The following is a 22088-nucleotide window of genomic DNA, read 5'->3' on the forward strand; positions in this document are numbered from 1 at the left end:
ATTAATTTCATATTTTGATGTATTTTTCTTGAGATTTAAATTTTTATACAGTGACATTATTATTCAGTCATCTATTTTATACAGTCACATAATTATTCAATCATACTTAATGCTCAAAAATTTTAATCGGGAAGTACTCTAGCCTCGCCTACTATAAAAGTAAAGTTATGCTACATGTGTATTCAGAAAACAACAAAACATTGCAAATTATGCTATTTGATGCATGTTGTAGTTTCGGAATAACATTTACTTATTTCATAATACTGACAGTTTATATCACACGTCGATCATTTCTTTAAAAAGAATACTCTGTTTCTGCACTGTTTACCAACAACTTTTCAATTACAGCGTCTTTGAACTTATATGTGCATATAGCATGGAATACCGATCCCGATTTAGATAAACGTGTGCTAGCCTGGTTCCCTGAGCTACACATTACGCACAGGAACCAATCTAGCTCATGCGCAGGCTGAATTTCCCCCATAACATCCGGTTAAACCTTCTGCGTGGACCCCAGGGTTACAGGGCTGATTTGTCGGCCTAATTCTTTAGAAACTATACTTTATCAGGATGCTTGTATATTTAATTTCAAAATGTTTAACAATTTTCCATCTAAATTCTTATATCAAACTTTGTAACAACTATGCAGCCTCATGTTTGTTCATTGATTACAGTTTGAACTCTAAATTGTTAAAATGGTGACCATCTTAAAGGCCCCACTTAGATAATGGACAATAGGATGAAACACATATCAGGGGATTTTGCCATGATCTTAACATATGACTTAAAAACATTCAAGTTTGCATATACTCTGCGGCCTCATGTTTGTTCATTGATTACAGTTTGAACTCTAAATTGTTAAAATGGTGACCATCTTAAAGGCCCCACTTAGATAATGGACAATAGGATGAAACACATATCAGGGGATTTTGCCATGATCTTAACATATGACTTAAAAACATTCAAGTTTGCATATAACTTTTTTTTCAAGCTCATTACCCCTTACCATTCTTTTGATTTAATCAAAGCAAAATTCAGCCAATGGAAAATAATTTATAATTGAATTTTAAAGAGATCTCCAATGATCTTGACTATGTTTCAGTTGACTTTGAAACAGAGTTAAGATCGGTGCACACCCATTACCCCCAAAACCCTGATTATTTTAATTGCGAGCTAGATGGGGCTAAAGGGAGAGTGTATTTGCTCTGAAAAATGTGCTGCGTGGTCTGATATGGCCTCACTAGATTTGGTACAAGATCACTGAAGATGCAGATCATTTGCCACAGGGGACTTTCTGTGTAAAGCAGGAGCCAGATTGTACCAAGGTGGAAAGAATGCATGAAGGTATGTTATTACCTTTACCGTAAGACTAGAAATTTGATTCAATGCCAGATTGGACCGATGTGAAAGAATATATGATGCAGACAAGATCCGCTATAACCTTAATCTTTGACCAAGAAACTTGTTTCAAAGTCACTTCACACCCTTTATCCAAATACACTCTGTGAGAGGTATGATTTATGAAAGACCAATAAGAGATAGGATATGCTCCTGAACATTTATCTACGACGGACAGCTATACAGGTGAACAGACAGACAGACGGACGCCAGAAAAAATCATTAGGACAAAAACCTCAGCGAGCGTTTAGCTAAGGTGAGCTAATAGCAAATTGATCAACTTTGAAAATGAAACTTGATGACGTGAGCAGTTAATGGTTTATTTTAAATGTACCGCCGAGTTTCAACTCCATACACCACGTTTATTTGTATAAACCATGTCATGCACTGCAGTCTGTGTTTTGAATAGACTTTTGTCGTTGTTTTATTGATTTTAGTTAAACTTAAAAACTTTTTGTCGGGCATACATAACATTTGGTAGGTTGCCCAACTATCATCTCAATAAAGACGCAGTAAGCCCTTGACAACAGTTTAAGCGCAGTTAATATGACTTTTAAAGTGCAGTATGAATGAAGCAATTTTTAGCATGCATTGCACGAGAACATTCTTAGTTTGGGGAAAACAAGCGTTAAAACAATAGCAGCGAGGACATATGGATAAGATGGATCGATTCTTTAATTAGTATGTACAGAAATATTTTCCTTTTTGTTTAAAGAAACCAGTTAATGCGTATTTAAATGAGCAATTTAATCAACCGGTTAACTGTTATGTACGAAAAACAGATGCAGATTAAAAAAGTCAAATGAGAGAAAGCGTAAAGCTAACGTTTTGGTTTAGTTTTATTTCAGAAAAGCAAGATCATGGTTTAACTAATCGATAATCGATAACTTTAGAAATATTATGCATGCATGTATAAAAATGTTTTATACATATTAAAAAGAAATGACATATCTTAAACCCTTTGGAATTTGCATGACGGATTTTTCTTTTCTTTATATTTCCGTAACTGTATGTCAAAATAGCATTTTGTTTGTTTGAAAACCAAATTATCTCATCAAATATCGTTTCTAATAAGCACTCACTGTGTGTATTAAGCTTTTATAAATTAAAGTAAAACAGTATCTGCCTTAAAAAATCAAACTGCTATTGGTTGTTCTTATATCTTCACATACCAAAATAAAGAGTAAATACATATACTAGTTCGTGCAGATACATGTACCTGTATGCCAAAAAACCCCAGAGTAAATACATATATAAGTACGTGTAGATACATGTACCTGTATGCCAACAAAACAGAGTAAATACATATACTAGTACGTGTAGATACATGTACCTGTATGCCAACAAAACAGAGTAAATACATATACTAGTTCGTGCAGATACATGTACCTGTATGCCAAAAAACAGAGTAAATACATATACTAGTACGTGTAGATACATGTACCTGTATGCCAAAACAACAGAGTAAATCATTGCACCTCAACCACTTTCAAAAAAAATAAATTTCAAGTTTACTAAAATATATTTTCGTGACAGTTTATAGAGACGTTTAAACTAAAATTCCCAATGCCTACGTCTATAATAATCATTATCAACTGAGCATGACTTTTCAATTCCCAAATCACTGATTGCTCAAAAGTAAGGACCTCGGATAAGAGTCTAAGTAAACTTGTCAACTTATAGCACCTACAACTGATTGTGTGTGTGTGTGTTTTTATAAACCTTTTAAAAATTTGTTCGTTTAATACATTTGAAATCATGCATAGCAAATTGCCACGCCTAATCAAAAGAAAGTTTCATAAGCAATTTATTAAAAAAGATATTTAAAAACCGTCTAAGTGGGCACCATCGAGTCGAAATTTAATTTGTCTTTCATTGGTTGTTTGAGTTTAATATGAAGCTTTGACATGTGAACAGGTGCAGTTTTTAATGAAGAACTTTTGTAGGAAAACTATGTAGAGAACTTTGATTTGACCTAAATCTTTAACATCAAAATATATTCCAGGATCATTGCACATGCTTTTAAAACAACCTTTTTAAAGTGCCGTTTAAGGCAAACATGTCATAAGGGAGCCAAATATGATATTGAAAAGAATTTAAGATAGAATGCTGCTTTACAATCAACATTGAAATTGACATAAACATAAACAGATAATTCTAGTTTACTACAAATTCCTCACAACATTGCTATTCTTTCTCCACTGCCCATCGGGGTACCTACATGTTTACGGGTCAGGAAACTCAAGGTCGGCTGTTTTCGACCTAGGCATGCTACACTGTATTGTAATTGACACGTGGAATTATTTTAAAAGAATCATTGTTAAAAAAGATACTTACTTTTAATAAAGACATATATTTTTGTGTGCATAAGTGTAACAAAATATGACTTTTTACGTTACGTGCACATCGGACACCTACACAGTCACCACAGAATATATGTCTGATTAATCTCAAGAACACTTAAACAATTATATGCTAAAATAAACCTTGGTACGTTTTATGACTCTGGCTCTGTAAGAATGAATTCAGTTTATGTTTTGCCCATGTGCATCGGCATAACATGAGCAGTACAAAATGATGAATGTTGAGATATGTGTTTCTAGATTTCAGACTATGTTTACATGTGTCTTACATCGATTATATATTGGATATTCTATCTGGTGCCTGCATCGAAATGTTTATTCTTCAAAATTGCGTTTTTAGATTTATCTGCATTCAATACAATGTGTTTAGGTGTTTAAAGAACCCATAAACACAATACTAGAACACCAACAATAATTTATATAGCCGCCATATAGCGTTAAAAATCACAATTATAAATATTGAAAACTTATTTAACGGTTCGTGAGGGTAAAAGACGAATTATGCGCATTTCCGACTTCATGTCGGCTTTAATAATTAGATCGATTTTAAAATTCAAAGACACAGTAAAATGACATTGATTGGGTAGAGAAATGAATTCTTAATCAATAAGTGAACTTATTTAAGATCCTTGATTTTAAACGAGAAAATACCTCTGAACTTTTAATGATTTTTTTTAAAGTACATGTTATATACATGTAATATTCATCAAAAGACCGAAATGCATTGACAAAATAATTTGCATAAGCTCTGATTTGAAAATATTTTACCTTTAAATTTGTTTCCAAGAGAGAAGAAGAACAATTATTTCTGAAATTTACTACACATTATTTATTTATTCATATGATTAAGGTTATAAAACTTAATACCGTATAACTGGATTTTTCTACGGGGTGCTATTTTTTGCGAAATTCTGCGATCAAGTCTTAATCGCTAAAAATTCAATCGCAAAAAATACGTATGAAATGTCCCCATAAAAATACCCCTTGTGGTGCCTCTTCATAGAGCCCGAATTCACGCTTCGTTGCTTCGAACGAGAGAGCTGAGATATGACACTACGCCAGTGTACATGGACCTTCGTCGACCATTGAACGTTTTCAGACAAAGTTTCCAGGACAACGTGAAAGTACTGCAAGAAATTTACGTGATAAATACAACACGGAGCTCAAATCTCGAAAACGTAAACTTGATTTTTCAGACGGCGTGAACTGTGAAATTTCTGAATTGAATCCGTTCAAGCGGGGTAAAAAAGTTTTACTCGGTAACGAACTGGTTTCCGACGTGCACACTTGCATTCGTTCATTAAGAAAATCGTGGGCAGTTATATTATTAACACAGCAATCTGCATTGCCGTTGCGGAGGGCATTGTCCGTGCCCATGACGAGCAGCTACTATCTTGTAATGGCGGACCGATTACGTTGAAAAAAAGCTGGGCCCAGTCAGTATTGTTTAGGGTAAAGAATAAGAATATACTTTTTTATGTAAATGTCTAGTAATAAAATTCAATAAAAATAAACTAAAGTGTCAAAGTGAAATCGCAAAATTTAAAATCGCAAAAAATAAATATACCTATTTCAGGATTAAATCGCAAAAATTAGCACCCGCATTTAAAACCAGTTATACGGTATTGTATGCAGTTCATTTGCATAAGCTCTGATTTGCAACTATTATACGAAACTAAATAAATGCTAAAATTTTACAGAACAAGAAATGACGTTAATGATTTTTCTGTAATCGTTTATGGTTGAGTAAGTTTAACGTGAATGCTTTTTTGTTCTACAATCAAATTTGTTTCGAAAAGATAAAAAAGAGCAGTTTTTTCTGTGAATAAAATCGAATATTTTCTAAACAATATTTATTATATTCATTTAATTAAAGTTTTAAAACTTCACATTGTTTGCAATTCTAAAAAGTAATGATAGGATTATTCTATCTATATGAGAGAACGCTTCAACCTTATAGGTATTCACTAATACATGTCAAAGTTTCGGATTTTGTGTTGAGAGGAAACGATTATGAAATGTAACATATCGATATCATTTAATTATGTCTTCATTTTCTTCTATACATATTTCAATCTCACATGTATATATGCATATATATTGTTTTTTTTATTTTTCAGAGATCTTCATTTATAATAGGAAAAAACCCAACTATTAATATATGACACGGGTAAAGAAGATAATTTAAGACAAAGGCAGTGTCGAAAAATGATTTGTTTTCTGCAGTGAATCGCAAACATGGGTACGTTTGTTTCAATCAGCTATATATTAATTACATTTGGTATATCGACGACGAATTATCAATTTACAATTGTAATTTTCAAACTTAAGTCGACTCGATAACTTGAAATAAAAGATATCACAGAGTCTGCGTCATCTGTTTAATATTTTGATATTTTACTGGAAATGGACCAAAGGGTTTAAGATATGGACAACAAAACTCTATGATAAACGCGATGACTTCAAATTTTCTATGGTCAGTTTTCCTTATGTTCTAGCAATATACTTTCATCACCTGCATATGGTGTTTTTGTCTCTCGGTTAATTCGATACGCAAGGGCATGCTCCACGTATGACCAGTTTCTAGGGCAAGGCAAGCTACTGACAAAGAAGTTGATAAAACAGGACTATCAACAGTCTCTTTTGAAGTCATCTTTTTGTAAGTTCTATGGTCGATACAAAGACCTTGTCAGCAAATACCATCTTCCACTGGGTCGCATGCTGACTGACGTTTTACATACTTATTGTTTGACCATAATTAATCACCTAATTATCTACGAACTTCTCCATTTTTTCGCAATAACGACGACAAAGAGCACACAGCAGGTGTGACCGGTCAGCAGAGGATGCTCACTCCTCCTAGGCACCTGATCCTACCTCTTTATTTTTGGAGGTCTGTGTGCTATGCTTAGAATTTGTATTTCGTTTTATGGATTTTTGAGATGGTTGACGGTTTGTTATTGTCATTTTTTCATTGTACACTTTCTATTCAAAGATAAAGACAATATTAATTTTCTATTAACTAATATATGAAATATTAAATAAAGCCACTTGAGGACGGTTTTGATTATTGATTTTCTTTGAGAAATTCAATGTTACAATTCTATATCCCTTTCATTTTATGAATTTAAGAAAGCAAATTCTTTCTGTCTAATAACACTTAAATCTGAGTAAGTTATTTTTTAATGGGAAGAACCACCGTTTTCAATAATTATAGTGTTTCAAGTAAAGACATCTTTTTTCTAACATCACTTTTATTAATATATAAGCCCAATTAGAACCTGTTCGGCTTCAACATTTAATGTGATTTCGTTTGTCTGCATAAATGCACGTGTACATGCAGTTTTTTTTTTGTTCAGTGTCATCCTTTTACACGTACATCCATCAAAAGAAACCGACATCTATGAAAAAGAGTTGTGTTGTTCGTAACAAAAAAAAAACAACAAAAAAAACAAAAACAAAAAACAAAAAAAAAAAACAAACAAACAAACAAACAAACATGACATATGCCGTTTTATCTGCTTGCAGTATAACTGTCTCATGTCATCCCTTTTTGTCTTATTTTTATAGGTATTTAATAAGTTTATCAACATATAAAATATGTATATATTATGTATTTCTGGCAAATGAAAGGTTAACTTCGATGACGATATCTTATGTGTTTGTGATTTTTGCTGGTATTGTTTTTACTGACATGAATTAGTTTGGAACAAAATGACAAGTTTTATGAAGAAAATACATTTATTGAATCCATAGATTTAAACAGACAAAAATTAAAAATGAAATAAAACACTAAAAGTACACTTTGAGAGATATATTAAAAAAGCATGACAGAATTTTATCAACAATGAAAACATCAGCTACTCATAATAACAGACACAAAGAAAAAGGTTGTGAAGAATATTGACTTTCTGTTGTTTCGTAGGAAATGTGTATATCTATTGTTAACAAGAGTATCAACTTTGATATAATAGATATTGCATTAAAGTAACATTACATTTTTTATTATGAATTTGTAAATATTAAATATTTATGATAACTTCCAACTGCCGTTTTCATAGCGATGTATTTTTTTTTTGGGGGGGGGGGGGTTATTCTTTTAAATCAAACTAGTTCTATTTAAGATGGCGAAATTTTGAGCGCGATCTACATATATATTAAACAAATGTTTAAAGTTTTTAGTTAGCATATATACTTTTTAATTATTTCCAAAGAATATTTAAAACTGTTGCGAAATGCGACTGATGTGTGTCAATACAATACTTCAATTGACACAGAGAAAAAAAACTTTTAAAAAGTTTAAACCCATTGATTGTCTCTATGAAAAATGATACCTTCGTTTTGGAAAAACAGAGAAAGGTTAAGAGGAAAGATTTTTCTTTAACGACATACCGTTTTGGTTTATTTACTGCAATATTTTTTTTTTCTTTTTAGATAACTCTAAGTTAAAGCCGGAAAGTGGCCATGCTACTAGTATATCAAAAGCCAAAAACACAACGTAGGTATATTATTATGTATATTTTTATTACAATCAAAATTCAAGTTTCGATTTATGACTAAAGACTTTTATTTCAAAATGTACTCAACATATCATTTCCTTAGTGTTAGAGACGATGTGGTTAAAATCAGCAATCAATTGGAAGACCTTCAGATACTTACTTCCAATTTAAACTTGTAAGTAACATTAACTTGTTCCTAATTTTTAATGAAACAATTATTTTTGCATTGCTTTATGTAGAGGCATAATTATCTCTAAGCCTGTATTTAATCAATTGTGACAAAACCTTTTGAAAATCAGAAATTAATTAATATCTGAATTTTATGACATGGTCTCGTAATGAAAGAAAATAATCTTATGAAGTATCTTTATCTAACCTTCGTAAGAAAATATTGTAACGTTTCGGGAAATATAAACTCAGACAATTTTTTTTCTTTCGATTTTAATTAATGCGTATATTATGTTTAAAACATGTAGTTACATAACCATCCAACATTACATGAAAGCAAATTAAAGAAATTTATCATCTTGCCACACAATTCAGTATTTCCAGATCTAGCCACATGGGTTTTTTTTTCTCCAAATCTTAAAAAGACCTTACGTAATCTTATTTGCAAGTCCCAACAAGCCCTTGATTTAGATATCTGTCAGTGACTCGGAGATTTACCTAAATCAGCACACCGTGACATATTTCAAAAATGGCTTCAGAGATTTTAATTATGTATTTCAAACCCCAGTTAATACTTTAAAGAGATGTAATGTTTTGAGTCGAATGCTTTTGAGATGTAAACAAGCATTACGTTTCTGTCAGCACTCGAACATGCATGTGTTTACTTATTCCATGATGGTGAGGGAGATATGAAGAAATGTTTACTAGAGAAAATTTTCTTTTCATCAATTGCATCGCACGAGGTTAATTTGATTTTTTGTAAGGAGTAAATCTTTCCCGAAAATGCATGAATAAAATGTTATACAACATACAATTATTCAATGCACACAGATTCTTACATTTGTTTTTACTTCTAAAATGCCAATGATTCTCTTTTCTTTCAAACTAACAAATTAAAGATATTTGAATTGCCTTTCTGAATGATTAAACTATTACCTACACTGAAAGTGTTCAACTGTTTGTTCCTTTGATTGTATTTATTAGTTGTAAGTAAATCACATGTACGTATGCCTTATAAGTGAACAGCTTCATTATATCTAGGTGTCCAAAATAACACATAGGCTTGTTCCGTTTACATTTTTTACTATTTTCTTTCTTATTCTTTTCGGATTGTTTGCAGTGAATCCACACTGACAAAGATATGCAAATATCTCGATAATGAAACAAAACGTCTTCAAAGATTAAGAATAACCTGAAAATTTAGATATTTCTCAAACTCACGTTCTTTTGTACCGATCATTTTGGGTCCACAACTACTTTACCCGGAAGTTCACATTTTACATTTATAACATGATACAATCATGTAAAGTAGTTTTATTTGTTTTTGAAGTGACTTGACTTTATTTTTTTAAATAGTTTTGCGTAGATATAGCTTACCTCAAAAACGTTTAAATACTTAATCTCTTTTACAGGCTCCACTCTTAGTTAACAAGAATAATGAAAAACAAAACCGACCATCAATATATTTGAGAGGTCACAAAATATCTTTGTTTATTTATATGGATATCAATGGGGTTAGATCACAGGGGCATCGTATCCGCTCTACACTCTATGACATACATATAAATAATACACAAGAGAAGAATCGAAAGTAGGACACGATTTGTTAACATGGTCAAAAAACAACTTACTTTACAAAAGTTAGGCAAATCCTCTCACACAATGTTGCAAATGTTGTCAAAAACACGTTCACATTGAAATATTCCTAGTAAACTCGGTAAAAACCGTTTTTTTATCCCATTTAAACCGCTGTCTGCTGCAGACATTCAATCTCTTCGCCCAAGAAAAGATAACTCCGTACTTTCGCCATCCGAAAAATCTCGGAACTCTCTATATTAATTGTCGTTGCCTAAGAATTTCAGCATTGTTTTAATTGTCAATATCAAATTACTATTATTTACATTTCTACTAAAAATTAAATGATAGGAAATATGTTTGTTTTTAAGCAATTGCATGCATTTTAAATTACGCTAATTAAAGTACATGCCAAATATATCGGAATGAATGTTATTATGCTTACGGTAGTTACATCAAGACGAAAATTTTCCCAGACATTTCACTGTTTACCGCCGAAATTTTTTCTATCATTTAACTAAACATATATAGAGAGAGTCCCGAGAGCTTTAATATGGCGAAAGTACAGAGTTATCTTTTCTTTGACGAAGAGATTGAATGTCTGCAGCAGACAGCAGTTTAAATGGGATAAAAACACTCTTTACCGAGTTTATTAGGAATATTTCAATGTGAACGTGTTTTTGACAACATTTGCAACATTTTGTTTGAGGATTTGCGTAACTTTTGTAAAGTAAGTTGTTTTTTGACCATGTTTACAAATCGTGTCCTACTTTCGATTCTTCCCGTGTTTATTATATAAGTCATAGAGAGTAAAACGGATACGATGCTCCTGTGGTAGATTAACAAAAAAAAAAAACCAAAAAACAGTGAGCCGTTATTTATATTACTTCAGGAGAACACAAAATTGTATGATTTTTTTTTAAAATTTAGATAACAAATTTTAAACTTGTAAATATAGATTGTGCATGGGAAAAAAATTGTAGTTTTTAAAAAAAAATCCTTGAAGAAAAAATATTGAAATCATAATTAGAAGCCGATTTTATTTTATGAAAAAGTTACCATACAGATTCGTCAAATAGTATACTGTAATGGTCTATTGTATCAAGGGAAATATTCATCCCGTCTTAGTTATGCCACATTCATCCTTGTTGTCAGTGTGCAAATTTAGGATTGGGCGAATTCCATTGACTCAAATCATCTGTTTGTAAACACAAACGTGTCGAAAATTACCCAATATATGTAGTAACAGACATTTACATCTATTTGTAATAAAGTGTCTGGTTTATGTATGTAAAGCAAGAAAACTGAGTGAAATAAAGTAAAGAACTTTAAAGCCCTCAGCTTATTGTTGTCTTTTCGTATTGTATAGTTACCTTCAAGGAAATCGTATTTAAATTTGTTCAAACTTCAAAACAGTGCAAGTCTTCATTCCTATAATGATTTACAAAGAATTGATCTGAAACACACACACACACAAACACACACACAACAGACCAAAAACAGACACGCCTTTTTTTAATAAGACTGTATTCACAATACGATTGTCCTAAATTTTAAGAATGGTTAACATTTTTAACAAATTCTGAAAATCTTCATCAGCTTTTTGGAAATATGTCACTTAGTCTAATATATTTTGCTGTCTTTTTTTGTATATCCCTTTGGCAGGGACACGCGGGAAGACTGGGAAAAAAGACGCAGTATAGTACAGGAAACAGTACGCTGCCTTGACCTTATGCATCAAGTTTTTGACAATTCAAATGGTGATCAATGTACAGATTACGGGTAGCGTATTTTTATTCCCGAAAAAAAAAAATGATAAACTTGAGTCTTTTTATTCTTTAAAAATAATTTCTCTAAAGTTTTCAGCACTAGGTTTTAATACTTTTTAAAGGATTGATAAAATTATAACAATTATTCCAAAAAAAAAAATATTATCATGCTCCACAATCTATATTTTAAATGTGTGTGCCTCATTTTCCAGTTGTAACGTTTTAATAAGCAAATAGAAATATATAACTAGATACCTTTTTGGGATTGCGTTGTTTTACATTTAGAGAACTAACGTCAAACATTTAGAGAACTAACGTCAAAGTTGTATATATTTTCAGTAGCATTGTCTGATCTTTAATAAACCGGATTTTTATAAACTTAAGCTAATTATTTTACAACTATTTCGATTTCCATAGTAACATTTTACAGACATTTAATGAAACATTGATTAGTTTGTGAATAATAAGCATTTATTCAGTGGTCTTGAGTTGTAAGTTTCTTTTGTAAAAATCATCCCTGACTCCAATCGCTCATTGCAATGCACCTTAGATATATAGAATAGTTTTAACTTCTTTGAACATTGATTGATAATTTAGAAATTTTGAAATCAGATTAAGATTTACATGTACTACTTCTAATTCATTTACCTTTCTCACTGTTTATTTCTCCCGGTGTTCCTACATTTTATTGCATTCTTTTCTGCAGAGAACCGTTCGAGGTATTTGTTCATACCTTTAAGATCAGTAAGCACATCTGTGAAATAGTATGCAAGCTTTGCATACACATTACTCTCAGGTAAGTGACATTAACTTACTTAAAGTCTTCAGCTATATATATACTTTTTTTCAGTTTATTTGTCTCCTTTATCTGCTACAACATGCTTATCACTGTCTATTATCAACTCAGTTATCATTTTGGTGCCTGAGGATACAGTCTGTATATTAAACATTAAAAAAATATCTGGCACCTTCAAGGTGCCCACATGTTCTGTCGCCACTGCAAAAAAAAAAAAAACACACACACAAAAAAAAAAAAAACAAAAACAAAAACAACTAACAAAAAAAAGTTCTTCTGTTAGAGTTTGCTGCAGAAGATCGTTATTGTATGAATAATTCAAATTGCATACTTACAGTTTTCATTTGTCAATATGTTTTCTTTTGAAAGCAATATTACCTTAAGCGTATTAAGTTTACTGTATGCTATTCATTCTTTTATATGTTTCTCCCGAATTGCATCATCGTCACAATATTTATTTTGCAAATTTTTCTTATAATTAGCTTAATATTGTTTCTTTGCGTGATTTGTAAGCCGTAATAATATAGCTTTTCCTCATCTTAAATGACATAGAAAATGCTAAGTAAATGTTAAGAGGAAATAAAATCCACGCATCATTTGCTTTAGAACCATATATTTATGAGACAGAATTCCTAAACATAATTTAGCCTACCTAAACAAAATAACAGTTTCAGTTTTATTAAATTTCCTTGCAGGTTCTCTTCGAAAAACATCCAATTTTGTGCAGGTATTTGCGACATACCTAACACTCTCTACGAGGTGTTGCAGTCTTTCAAAACGATTATTACAACGGTTCTTTTCCACAACGATTTCCTTTATAGGACCGAAACCATTAAGTAAATTTTAACACTTACTTAAGGGGGGGGGGGGGGGGGGGTAGAGAGTCTTTGCTGTTTCTAGGCTAAATTCATCTTCTTTTAATTAATGGCCAACATTTCTTACGTCAAAGTTTAGGACAGGAGTAATAAAAAGTTTGATGACCACCTAGCCCCATACATCATTCTTTAAGATAAATCCATTTAAGGGGAAACATGATGTTGATCAAGTTTTGTTACGCCTTTGGCAGTTTTTATAGAGTAAAAGTAAAACATCAGAAACATTGTGAAGACAAGTTGTTGGAATAGTTTATATAATATTTTGATGTGTTAAAAAGACATTTTCACGTAAACTTTAAAGTACGTCAGTTTTGGGAAATTTAACGATTTTAATTTTATTAATGTAGATGTTCAAAATTACGAGTGCTTAAAAAAAATCAAAGATATATTCTGAAAACAACTCTGTTAATGTTGATTAATAAATCCAAAGAATGTATTACGTTTAAAGTACATAAATTTATTTAACTTAGACACGATTTGAGCCCAATATTTTCAAATTGTATTTAATTTTTTTTCAATTTTTATGCCAACAATGGTTCATTAAAACTTCTTATACATTGCTAAATGTTGAATGAAATTAGTCAAATGACAAACGATACACAGAGTTTTAAATGTACAAAAAATTATTTCAAATTTATTAAAATTGCAGAAATTTGAATTTCAACTCATCTCTTTAAATAAATGATTAATATGGTGTCATTTTTTTTCTCTTTCAGACGCAGAAACAGCTTCCAGAAAACTTGTACGGATTTTAACATATTTGTTTGTAACGAAATGAAAATAGCTTTAAAAATCATGAAAAGAAGCAGGTTTCGGTATGTTTTTCATAAAAATTCGCAAAGTACATGTAAATATATATAATATCTTCTTATGGGATTTAGAAATTTAAAAGTATATTTATTTTGAATTTCAAAAACTTTCACAGTCCCATGGAAGGATTTAAATCATTGCTTGCTTCGGTTGTAAAGCAGTTCTATTACATGGGAATAGGATGTGGACTTTTGCGGGTTTTACTGGCATGTGATTCGAGGAGCAATAGGTAATGATGCTATTTGAATTGATAGTTATATTTGTATTCATGCATTCTTTTGAATGTTCTAAAATATTTGATTTTATTTGTTTTTATAATTCTTACAGTGAAATAGAAAACCCATCAAATCCGCTTGCAAGAGATTTTAAAGAAATGTTGAAACTTTCCGCATGTTTGCTAATAAATGGAAGATATGCCTTACGCAGTTTGAGGTATCCTACAGAAATATCGTAAAATTCTTTTGAATTTTATTGTGAAAATAATTAATAATCGCTATAACATGAATGATTTTAAAATTTTTAGTTATAAAGAGGACTCTGCGTGTGAAGTCAATCTTGTTTGCGATCAAATCAGAGATCTAAAAAATGCCATAGATGGGTAATTACAGTTATACTGAAGTATTCTTTTTTGACTTTAAATGAATTTCAATATTGTCAATATTAATACAAATATTTACAACAGAGTATGTTTTGATAAAGTTAGAAAATTCAGTTGTTTAAACGGTTCGTTATGTGTGTGAATTTAGCTTACACGCTTTAAATTTGCAGTGGTATCGGAGAATTGGATTACCGACTTAAAATAACCGAGGCCATGTCGTTAAAAATATGCACATTATTTGATTTAGGAGATAAATGGTAAGTTTAAATGTTATATACATAAAGATAATTTTTGAATAAACAGCATCTGTTTTCTTTTTTTTCTTTTTTTTGAAAAATATATATTTTTTTTTTCTCTTAATTTTATTTATATTTGAAAGCCTGCCAGAAGGACATCAACAAATAGAAGACGTTACAATTATAAGTTCATCGGATTTTGAGCGGTTTCTCGAATATGATGATTCTAAAGAAAATGGCTCGGATTTTGATGGCTTTCACGAAAAAGATGATTTAGATGACGAAAGTTTAAAACGAGTAGCTGTAAAAGAAATAGAAGACCTATTACTCGGCAGTGATGTAGATAAAAGTGAAATACTTCATGTTTTCAAAATGGAGGGTTTCAAATCATGTGTTAAAATTTGTATAGACAACCAATCTGAATTTATAAGGTCAAAAATTGACGGTAAAGTCTTCAAACAAGGACGTTGGATATCTGCAAGAGATGTTGTTATTCGGGTAAAATTACTTTGATTCGTTTTCAGTAATTTTCCATTCCTGTGTGAAACGTAAAAAGTAATTTATCATGAAATGAAAAAAATACAAATACAAATACATTGAAGCTCTTGAAATAATATAATAACGAGATTATTTGTAGAAAAAATAGTCATTATTTTCCAATCTTTTTTTTTTTATTTGCAAAGGGGTTGCAACATTTCCCCCTAACACAACCCTATATCGCTAAAACCGAGAATTGGTTCAAAAGTTGATTTTTTTTATTGATTGACGAATTGAAATACTTTTGGATGCACAATTAAAAACAATCAAATTAAAATTAGACTTGTAAAATCGATCTCGAACGACACCTGACAGGTGAGATGCATTTATGAGGATAGTGCTAATAAACTCTTTAAGCAATGATTTATCGTATGATATATACAGCCTAACTTTATTTAAAGTGAAATTGCCGGGAGGGGAATTTGGTAAAGCCATGTTTGTTGTATACATGTCTTTGACGAAAACTAATTTTAGGAATATTTAGTTTTTCTACTGAAACTGGATACATCCACGAAGTTGCATCTCAATGAATAAGCAAAATACCAAGAGTCCACAAATAATAGCCCCTACAAAATTTAATGCTATTTATATATTTGTCTTATGAACGTTGATATGAGATTAATTTTTAGCTATGTGCACAAAAATGGCAAAAAAATGTTGAGCAAGTTATTAAAGAAAATGTGAGATGAAACGCACAACAGTGATTTTATAATAGAGCTGAAAACATATGTTGTCATATAGTTAAACGTATCATTGGTCCAAGTTAACATAATCTCAACCCAGTGGACATTAAACTGTCATGAGTTTATCTAGCTTTGATACGTGTACATATATGCATATCATGGTCTCGAATATTTATTTAAAAACTTCAATTAAACATACAAGTACGATGATTTGTTACAACTTACCACCTACTACTTTTTGTAGCTCGACAACATTTTCCCAACTGATTATCTATACTTACTTTTTTGATTGCAAACTCTGTTATAGAAATCGGTTCTTTTTTAAATTGCAATTTGCATTCCAACAATTCAATAGCGTGTTACAAATATTTTTTTTTTCAAAAGAGCAGCATGTTTTTCAACCATTAAACTCATTAATGTCAATTAGATTAAAGTTGCATACAGGTTGTTGAAAATTATTCATAATTTATAATTCTAACTTTTCGCAGTGTATTGGTTCAGATAGTTTATGTATTTGAATTAATTTGACCCTTGACAAAAAACATCAAAATATTTGTGCGAATTTTTTTTATTTCTTGTAGGGAAACCGGGTCTCCATGACCATTAGTCCTGGAGAATTTTTTATTGTTCACTATAGGTTTCCGAAATATCAGAAAACATTTAGCAAGCAAAACATGAGAGAGGGTCCGACGATATCATTGCCTGCAGCTAAATGTTCTGTGATGCTTCCTCCTTCAGATGTTGATAGAGATGTGACATTTACGTGTAAGGTCAGTACAAATATTGTTCTTGGTTTTCTTTTCATCTAGGCCCTGAAAAGTGATGAACGGATACGTTGATGCCGACCCCGGTATTTTTTATGAAATTTTAAAGGTAACGGTTCACATCCTAAAAATATAGTTTTCTTTGTAATTCTGAACATATGTTTGATTTTGGATTAAAAAAAATAATTGCTTGAAAACCTAATTGCAGTAAATATTAAGAGATATTGGTGGATGTGGCCAATTTTAGACTGCTTCAGACTTCTTTCAAAGAAAAGTTCCATATAGCTTTGAAAGATAATACCCGTATTAAAGAGATAAAAGATAAGAATTTGATTTGTTTATTATGCTATTTTGATTTATAGTTTATAGGAAGCTGTATAGACAGCTGTATAAATGCAGCAAACATATCAGTTTAAAAAATATAGTATGATTAAACTGTTTGTCAAAATATTCATTGTCGTTGTTGCAGTTGAAGGATTAAGCTATAATTAAAATACGAACCTTTCCCATTTGAATACAGAAATAACCGTATACTCACCTGCCAAAAGCCATCCTCGTTTTGTTCCTTGATAATATCATGAAAAAATACATAACGTGACATCGCATCGTTTGTTTAAGCCGTTTAAAATGCTATTTTAAAGATGTGTCACGTTTTTGCTTTCCTTACAAAATTGAGAACCATTCTTAATACCTTGATATCGACTTTGAAGCTCAAAAAAATATTTCTGTTGATGGATTCTTTGAAAATTTATATATTATCATAGATACACCTGACCGACGAAAATCGAATAAAGGAATACCAAGAAGAAAATCCAGAAGAATATGGGGACGTGTCAGTAATGAACGGCGTGCAAATGGAGTCCTCAGAAGAGATTAAGAAGGGATTTGTTGAGTTCCAAAGAGGAGGCGGAGGGCCACCAAATGATACAGTTTATTTTCGTTTTATGACTTCAGGTTCTGGATTTAATCGCTGGGAATATGATAAAGTGGAACCAAAAGTTCAAAACAACAAATTGATGTTTGAGGTGGATATAGACGATCATTCCAACCATGATTGTAAAAAGCAAGTAGATTAACGTTTCCTCAACATCCAACAATCGATGTCAGATTTGCTATGTCATTTTTAAAAGTTTACAAGGTAGTGAAAAAATATTTTTTTAAGAATCGCCAAGAAGATACTTGAAAAAACCATTAGTTTTTCTGAATTGGAAAGACATTGCCAGTAACGAAATGATCATGATTGCACATCAATTTAAAAAGCACTGTCATTGTACATGTATGTTCATTTAGATTTGGTGAACTCCCGCTTAACTGAAAATCAAATGTAATACTGCCCTAGTAGTTATCGCTGATTGTACTTGTTTTTTTTTACTTTGTTTTCCTTGTTATTTTGGATAAGGACATAATTAATTTCCACTTACACAATCTAATATGGGTTTAAAATGTGTTAATATGTACATGTAGCTATATACATGTATGTTTTGTCAGCAGAATATGAGCCACAGAACAATTGTTTCCGGGATATTCGTTTGAGTTTTATTCAGTGTTAATATTATTGCATTGCAATTTATCTACGTAAAACGTTATTCAATTTGATTTTAAAGACATTCGTATACTTAACCAGATAATGACAACGGGAGAAAAAAATGATTTACCAGTTAAATATTTGGTACCTTTTTAGGAGAAATTTTCGATGAAAGTTTTGGCAATGAAAAAAAATTACAAAATGTTGTCAAAGAAGCCTTTGCAGTGTGTTAACGGCATTTTGTGTTTCTTTGTTTTTTTACATTGTTTTTTTAATATTGAAAAAAAAATATCACTACTGAACAATATTGATACATTTCTAAACTTGTTAACTAGATAAGACATTCGTAAAATGACTTTTTTTACTTGCAGATCTTACATTGTTGGAATTGAAAATGTTCAATCGAACAAAAAGAAATCTGACAAGATTCTTGACATATTTCTAACACTTCTTGGTTTCAAAGCACAGTGCAAATTGTTAACATTATATATGGTACCCGAGGATCAAGATGCCACTATAAATTTGTGTGTGCTTTGCGTTGAGTCAAAAGGATTCGATCTATCTGATCAAGCATCCAAGTATATTAGGAACAAATGGATTCGAATTGAAGAGTTTGATGAAAGTTCAGATTTCCTCATAACACCTGGCGAAGTAATTCGTCTTGGTTTCAGAGGAAATGTCGGACTAAAAGAAGTAGATCCACCTGTAATAACGTTTATAAAGAAAGGATCGTGTTTCGCACGTGTAAAACTTCATTGTCTTGATAAAAATAATCCAACGGGATATGTACAGATGGATCTAAACGACCAAACCTTAGATTCAAAACAGTTAGATTGGAACTATCTTTTAAGAAAGTGGAAATGTAAGAATAACCTTAAACTTTTTTCATTACATCACAAAATTAGAATTTAAAAAAATAGAAATGATAAACTTTAAAACACATATGCATAGCGAATGAGCCACCAAAACTGTTTAAGATTTAAAAAGATGAACATTATATAAGATTAAAAAGTTCTGATTTATTCAGGCCGTAAAAAAACCCGAAAAAGTAAACTATCAATATACTGTGGAATCATTAGATTTCGTGGTGGCTCAATTTTCGTGGAATTCGTGGGTACCTCTCATCCACGAATTAACATCCTCCACGAATTATTAAATTATGGCAATAAAGTCATATTTCCTCCGTAGGTTTAAAAGAATACACGAAATTACGTCCCCACGATCCTGTAAAATTTAAGCAATCCACGAAAATTGGCCCCCACGAAATTTAATGATTCCACAGTATTCTGTTATCATTTGTTTATCAGTTCTCTCCTCATAAGAATCCAAATTTAATGAATCTTTAATGTAAACATTTTTGGGGGGATATGAGTTTGGGAAATAAAGCATCTTTTTTCATACTTTGTTTTGATACGTGCATGTACATAGTTTCTTTTCAAACATCTTCAATGGTTAATTAAAAAAATGTTGGGTGTAACAAAAGAGGATATGGTTGATAAACAAAGAATAGACAGAAACAAAACAAAAATATTGAATGTTCCTTTCCTTTAATACGGCCATAACAATAAATTAACATTTACGCTTTATGCAATGTCTAAAATGATACTTATGCCATAAAAACGAATGTTAAATAATTAAGCATACATTTTTCAAACTTTTATTTTAAAATCATGCAATCTATTTTTTTTTTAGATGGGCCGCAGTCTAGGAGTGAGGAACCGGTTGTAGAAATTAAGGGTTCATCTCATTGCAGCATATTATGAGCTGAAGTGCATGTATAATGCTCATTTTTTTCTTTTAAAAATGTCATCTGACTAAAACCCATCTGTTTCTTATTTTGATTTATGTCACTGAAATATGTAATATTCAAGTATCTCTACAGTATTATAAAATATATTCATACTGTAATTGTTTAGGGTTTGATACACGCAATACATAAAAAATGAACGTGTGGACAAAGTACTCTGATTTGATTTTTAACACCAATTAAGAAACACCCCCCCCCCCCCAAAAAAAAACCCCCAAAAACTGGCCATATAGCTTTAAAAATTCAACAATCAGATTTTTTTAACATTCCTTTTTATTTGTAAAAAGTGTAAAAGTATAGCTACTAGTCACTGTCGGGAACATCCCAAATTAGGGACATTGGAACTACTTTGCTTTGATCAAATGCATCATGCATCAAAATATAAAATAATATTTAAAGAGATATTTTATGGCGATTATACTCCCAATATTACGTTACAATCACTAAGCCTTGGTAAAACATTCCTTATGGCGAAATATGTAGCTGTTTTACGTAATTAATTTACACAATTCACGCACTAAAGGTATTGACTGAGCTCTCAAGAGAACGCGTTTCCTCATTAAGTGCAATTTGCAGTACAGTTAAGGCGGCCAATAAAAATATTGGCGAATTTTTGGATGAAAACACGTATACTTTAGTTCTACAGGCATGTCCTTATAAAATTAATAACAGTCGCTAAAATGCAATATATTTCTGAAATATATATTTAACCGTACAATATTTTTGTTCATTGTGGTCACGTGATATGGTATTCGTATGGTACAAGCAGATGTATTTGTGGGTTTGAGGTCATTTAAAAATGTCAATATTGCAACGGCATAATCATGTCAAAATTCTCAACTGAATTATAAAATAACTTGATGTTATATGGTAGGTTTTGAAAAATGTCGCCAACGTTTTTAGATAAGAATATTTGTTATTAGAAACCATAATTTATAATGCATTTGTTGAACAATTTTGAAGGTCACGGTGTTAATTTCATTAAAAAATAAAAATGCTATCAACGTTATTTTTATGCATTTCAAGTGTACTTTCTTAAACCGTATCATATTTTTTTATATATAGTTTTAAAATTTCAGGTGAGGTATGAACATGTCAGAAATGACGCAATTATATTTATATCATGCTGATCTCATTTAATATATGTGTAATTACATGTATACGTGCATACTGTATGACTGATACAATCTCAAAAATAAACCACAATTCTTTTTATAATATTATATATTTATTTATACTATGTATCATTCCTTTATGTACATTTGATAGCTTATCAGACATAAATGTTCATTTGAACTTTAAAGATTAAAAAATATCATGTTGTCATTGTTATTCTTGTCGTCATACTTGTCAAAATAAACTTCTCATATTTTTTTTATCTACTATCCAATTTACTAAGTAAACTTGGCACAAAATCTATGTGATAAAGGGGTTTTCTTTGATAAACTGAATGGCTTTTTTTTCAAAAATGTAAAAATGTTTATAGCAAGAGTGAATTTGTAATAAATGGAGTGTGTTCTCGCCCTTTAGCTTTAATGGTGATCACCCTCAAATTAAAATTGTTTAAATAAAACTGTAATTTTGCCATCTAGCTCCCATTTTTTTTTTTAAATAAGACACATTTGGTTAAGTCTGAATGTTTTCTCATATTTTTGATTTTTTTTATTCTAAATTTTATTAAAATT

General features: G+C 30.8%; 1 protein-coding gene across 2 annotated transcripts; it reads left to right on the plus strand.

Annotated features, from left to right (window-relative positions):
• The first annotated feature begins 1912 nt into the window (after positions 1–1912).
• On the plus strand, positions 1913–20387 carry LOC128164296 (uncharacterized). 2 transcript variants are annotated; one of them, XM_052828073.1, is made up of 17 exons: positions 1913–2079; positions 5882–6003; positions 8196–8259; positions 8364–8435; positions 11669–11785; positions 12479–12568; positions 13264–13404; positions 14160–14258; positions 14369–14482; positions 14581–14685; positions 14777–14851; positions 15022–15108; positions 15231–15585; positions 16889–17077; positions 17836–18134; positions 18968–19458; positions 20289–20387. In XM_052828073.1, exons 2-17 carry the CDS (start codon positions 6000–6002, stop codon positions 20357–20359), a joined length of 2373 nt encoding a protein of 790 aa, XP_052684033.1. In that variant the 5' UTR covers positions 1913–2079; positions 5882–5999; the 3' UTR covers positions 20360–20387. The 2 variants fall into 2 exon arrangements, with proteins under 2 accessions (XP_052684033.1, XP_052684034.1); XM_052828074.1 differs by lacking the exon at positions 14777–14851.
• Positions 20388–22088: the final 1701 nt, after the last annotated feature.

Source organism: Crassostrea angulata, chromosome 9, assembly GCF_025612915.1.
Source record: "Crassostrea angulata isolate pt1a10 chromosome 9, ASM2561291v2, whole genome shotgun sequence".
NCBI classification, from domain to species: domain Eukaryota; kingdom Metazoa; phylum Mollusca; class Bivalvia; order Ostreida; family Ostreidae; genus Magallana; species Magallana angulata.